Here is a 5127-nt window from a genome sequence, read left to right as displayed (position 1 = left end):
CCCCGCGTCCTCACTCCTGTTCCCTCTATCCCTGGGTTTATTGAGCTGGGCTTCAGGGAGACCAGAGGCAAATACGTGTGTTCCGTTCCTTGGCTCTCTCAAATCTCTTTCCCTCCCAGCCCCGGATGGTGCCCCCCAAAGACCTGTGATCAAATCTCTGGATCACCTGCCCTCCCTCGCCAGGGGCGCCGATTCCTGTGGTTGGAGCTCGCCCGCGAACTCATGTGCTCTCCTGGTGGCGGCCGCCTGGGGCTCCGTGACTGACTCCTGCGGAGCCTCATGCTGGCCGCTCCCCAGAGGAAGGGAGGAAGCACCCACAAACGAGCAGCGAGTATCGTACACACAGGGAGCTTTGTCCTCGGAAAGGCGCTGATCTCCAGCAGGCGGGGACTTTCCCTAGTTGCTCTGTGTTCAAGGACCGTCGCGCCATCTCAGCAATACTCATGACCCGGCAGAGAGCACTTCCCTCGGTGCTGCTGCCGTGGCGGGCTCAGCGACGTCTGCCCACATTGGCGCTCCCGAGTCAGCGCACCAATGTGGGTGCCCGTCGTCAGGCCCGGGCAGCAGGCCCTTCCCGGGACGAGGCCACGTGGGAGAGAGGAAGGAGCCGTGGCGGGCGGCTTCCTCCAGACCCAGCCAGGACTCCTGGGCTGCACACGGCGGGGGGGGGGGGGTGCGCCCCTCCTTTACTAGAAGAACTGGAGGGACAGGCCTGAGCTTTTGCTTTCCTGCTTATACCTACCTCAGAAGTCCTAGAGGAAGGATATTATTGTACAAAGTATAAACAAACTGCATAGCTCGGGAAGACATTCCTTACTAATTTTTTCACGGTTGCAATCTTATTTTTTTAATATTTAATTTTTCATTTATATACATTTTACATCATTGTTCATTTTTAAACAATAGGATTCCTTCCTGTTATTCTGTGAAATAAGGTGCCCGGGACACCCCAGGGAATAATGCCACCCTTCCAGTGGGTTTGAGCTAAGCAAACTTCCAGCTGTTTCCGAGACCCCTGGCCCTCGAAGTCGCAGTGAGGCAGTTTAGCACGCAGCGCCCTGGAGGGACATGTTTAATGGCAAACTTTAAATGAAGCCCATCACTGGAAGCGCAGTGACAGTGCCTATACGTTACTGTCCTTTTCTAGCTTAACAAGAACGAAAGGCCACGGTCAGACCAATTAGTCACTTGTGATGGGACGTGATGACATTTTTACTCCTGAACTTTTCTGGTATAAAAGGGCCACCCCAGGGGGATCTGACAGTAAGCGCAAGGAACGTGAGGAATTTGGCAATAGAGCTGCCAGGCCGCAGAGATTTCTGAAAGTCCAGAATGATTAGGTAAAAGATTGCATTTTTCCGCAAAGAAAATGCTTGAATTTCTATATGCCTTTTTATTTATACTTTCGTAAATGATGCTAATCTGATCTTTTTTTCCTATTCTGCAGCTCATTAAAGTTCAATATTCTTCTAGTTCTGACAGTTTCTACGATGCATGTGTTTTGCAATTACCCTGCTTCATCTTCTAAGGTAAGAGTTTTGCCTCGGTTTTTGATGCTTGACTAGAGGGCTAGAATTATAGTATGTAAGTTCAAAATAATCTCAGGAACTATGTGACAAAAGAGTAATTTTCCTTATTATTACAGCTTTCGATTTAAAAGTATATGTAGAGTCATGGAATTAGTTTAAAACAAAGTTTTGTGATAATAGATAATACCGGACTATATTAAAATTTGTTTTGAATCATTTACGACTTGCTCCCTGCTTAGGAAAATATTCATTACCATGTAAAACGTGAAGTGTTTTTCCAGTGGCAATGAATTTATTCCCTGTGCATCTGTTCAAACTGAAAGCAAACTATTAGCTACTGATACTATCTTAAAAATACATTGCATCACTTTTCAAAAGCAGTGGATTTCCTAATTTTGCAAAATGGTGACTTTTTCTGATAGAGAAAATAAGTATATGAGGTCTCAATGAATTATCAGGGAAATTATTAACTCGTGTTTATTGAAGAATATTGATTGAGCTGTTAGCTACAGTTATTGAACAGCTTAAGAATCAAAGTGAATGCCTTTCCTTGGAATTTCTGGTACTATCTCTATGAGCTATTTCAGTTGTTTTTTGGCAATATTTTGTTTAAAATGTAAATCTCTTCTTGCTTATAGCTTATTACACTTTTAACTTTCCTTCACTAAAACATAACCCAGCATACCATAATTACTGAAATCAATGTAATGTATGAGACTATTTTTAGGATAATGACATCTCAATGCTCAATAATAAATATGTGTCCAAACATAATGGTCTAGCTATTTTTATTATTGATTGCCTGGCTAATCTTTGCATCTGTCATTTTTCTATCTCTTGTTTACTTAACCCAGCTTCCTTTTCCTGTTTTATTCCTATGAGCCTTCAACACTAATTTAGTCATTGATTCTATAAGACACCATATTGATCAAGCTGATGAGTCACAATCCATAAATTGGTATTTTTTTCTCAAGTGTCTTCCTAATTACTTTCTATTCTTTCCCCAAAGGTTTGTTTCTGACATTTCTGTTGGAAGAGGCAATTGTGTGGAGCTTTTTTTAAAATTAAGAATGTTCTTTCTTTTAATGCACTTATGAGAGTTCTTTGTCCATAAATGAAATGTTTCTTTCTTCCCTGAACTTTCCATATTTCTATTTTTGTGTGTGACAGTTTCATTCTCATTAACACCCTATCTTGTTGTCATGCCTGGCCATGTAGGGCTGGTGAATGTCTAGATGGATGCCACAGAGACTCTTATGATAGGAGTTGTGCGCCATCAAGGCCACCAGCCAGGCCAGCATGCCTTGGTATCCTGCTCACCAGCCTGCCTGCCAGGGCTCCTTTCAGTGACCAGCAAAGGACATTACTGTCCTTTTAGGGATGCTTGGGATAGCTCTCACAGCTAGAACTGATGCTTTTTTTTTTTTTTTTTTAATATAAGGTGGTAGTGTATTTCTGGAAAGAACTGGAATGTTTCCCTTTTTGAAATGACTCACAGGCCCCTGTTTGCTGAGGATTTAAAATAGATGGTATTATTGCATGCTTAGATTTCCTCTGTGAAGACAGGCAGACCACATAGTGAGTGTTCACATGCGAGTTTTGATTGGTTCCCCGTATTTCTGAAACTCTGTTTGGTTTTGCCAGATTCAAAATAGGAAAAAAAAAAAATGCCCACCTTATTTTCAGAGGTCAGCGGAAGGCGAGCCTGGGGCACCATGACAGCTGGGGATCTTGGAAACCACCCAGCCGTGGGCAAAGGGTCCAGGGCTAATTTTATACACTCTGGCCCCAAATCAGCTTCCAGCCCCACGTCAGGATAGGAAAACATACCATTTCTAATCGCATTTTGTTTCTTCCTTTGTAACAAGAGTGTTTGGCCCCTCTCTTTCTTGTGGCCCTCGCAAAGCTGAGAAACACGGGCTTGAGCAGACGCCTGGAATCTACCCCTGCTTTCTCTGCAAGTCACTTGATTTCCTCATTAAAAAAAATCACAATTAAGGAAATAATAATAATACCTAGTTCATTGAGCTCTTTGAGGGGATAAAATGAGATGATGCTCAAAGCACGTGACGTTAGCATCATGGCAAATCATGCATCACCTCAGCTCCTCCTCTGCTGAGATTTCCATTCGTAACTCATCACTGGTCTCACCTCCTCCAAGACCAGAGAGAGGAAATGTGGTGAGAGCTGGAGATGCTTATCTGGTGCCTGGGCCAGGTGGCCTCGCTGCACTGCCCGTTCTCCAGGGCCAGCCTGAGCTCTAAGATTGCAGATGTTTCTTTCACGAAGAAGCACCCCAGCTCTCTCCTGTATCTATCTCCAAGACCTTCAAAGTGCTCCGAGGAGCTGAGCCCAAGACAAAAGATGAGGACGCTGGTATTCAGGCAGCAAGGGCTCCCACAGACCTGGACGCGTGCCCAGGACGGCTCCAAAGGTCCCACCCGATACCTGAGTTTGATGATTGTGGCCTGCTTTTCTCAAAGAACTTAAAAACTACTCCCAAGACTAACTAGTACCACTTGAAATACTCTTTGGAAAGTAAATAGCAATAAGATAACTAGATACAGTGTATGATGCAAATATGGATAACAGCAATTTTATTAGTAGGGTAAAACTTACACAAGAGTGTGGACAGCTCCAAACAGTGGTTTGTACTTAGAGAAAGTATGTATTATATTTTGGCGGAATTTTTTCCTTTAAAAAGATTGGATGTGCTGGATTCATTGCCTTACAACTTTGAGAATGATGACTGTTAAAATAAACTTTAACCCTCATGCTGTATTCGCTTCCCCTCCCCATCTGAATCACCAGGTGTCTGGAAAATCCGATTGCTTGCTCATCCTGCTGAACAGCTGCCCACCCAGGACAGGCAGGAGTGAGGAGCTGGATTCTCTAAAGCCCGTCTTGGAGAAGATGTCTATTAAGAGGTCCTTCCGCAATGGAGTTGGCATGGGGGTGAAAAAAACTTCCTTTCAAAGAACAAAATCATGATTAAGTGTGCAAAAGGCTCTGGAGATTAATCTCACTTTGTTGAGTGTGACTAATGTACTAAAAGCACTTATATCTTTATCATTCAGTACTGGTGTGCTCAATTCTTAAATATCTTTCTCTTCTAACTGGTACAGAGTAAAATTGAGTTAAAAAAAAAAAAAAAGTGCACCTGTTTCGACCTTCCCCCATCCGAGAATGAACTACGAGAAGAGGTAGCGACTCCTCCGAGCAGGGATGGGCTTTGACCTGAAGTTGGCTGGAGGTCTGAGCATCTTCGCGCTCACGGCAATGGGGGAATGACCCCCCGGTGGTGCTGTAATACATAGTACCAGTTACTTTTAAACAGTTTCTGAGATGACTTAGCAGGGCCAATTCTTTAAGAATATGCCATTTGAGCTTCTAGGCAAGTGCTGTGGCATCACCTTTCACCCACCAATCCACCAGGTCACCACCCCGGAGAGGCCTCTCGCTGCTCTTCCATCAAATAGACTTAGCCAAGGACTGTTGCTTTATCTTGGAAATGTGTTGCCTTTAAAAAAAATTTTAAACACAGAAAGATGCCAGTCACAATGACGACCGCAGAGAGGTCGGGGGAGGGGGTTGATGG

General features: G+C 43.9%; 1 protein-coding gene across 1 annotated transcript; it reads left to right on the top strand.

Moving 5' to 3' along the window:
* Positions 1 to 443: 443 nt before the first annotated feature.
* NPS (neuropeptide S) lies at positions 444 to 4821 on the top strand (the record flags this gene model as incomplete). Its single annotated transcript, XM_084244527.1, has 3 exons — positions 444 to 589; positions 1448 to 1529; positions 4341 to 4821. The coding sequence occupies 3 exons, from the start codon at positions 444 to 446 to the stop codon at positions 4518 to 4520; spliced, it is 408 nt and encodes a 135-aa protein (XP_084100653.1). The 3' UTR covers positions 4521 to 4821.
* Between the last annotated feature and the right edge of the window lie 306 nt (positions 4822 to 5127).

The sequence above is a fragment of the Talpa europaea genome, assembly GCF_964194135.1.
Source record: "Talpa europaea genome assembly, chromosome: 10".
In the NCBI taxonomy this organism is placed as follows: domain Eukaryota; kingdom Metazoa; phylum Chordata; class Mammalia; order Eulipotyphla; family Talpidae; genus Talpa; species Talpa europaea.
Note: the sequence above shows the minus strand (reverse complement) of the source record. Positions and strands in the feature narration are given on the sequence as shown.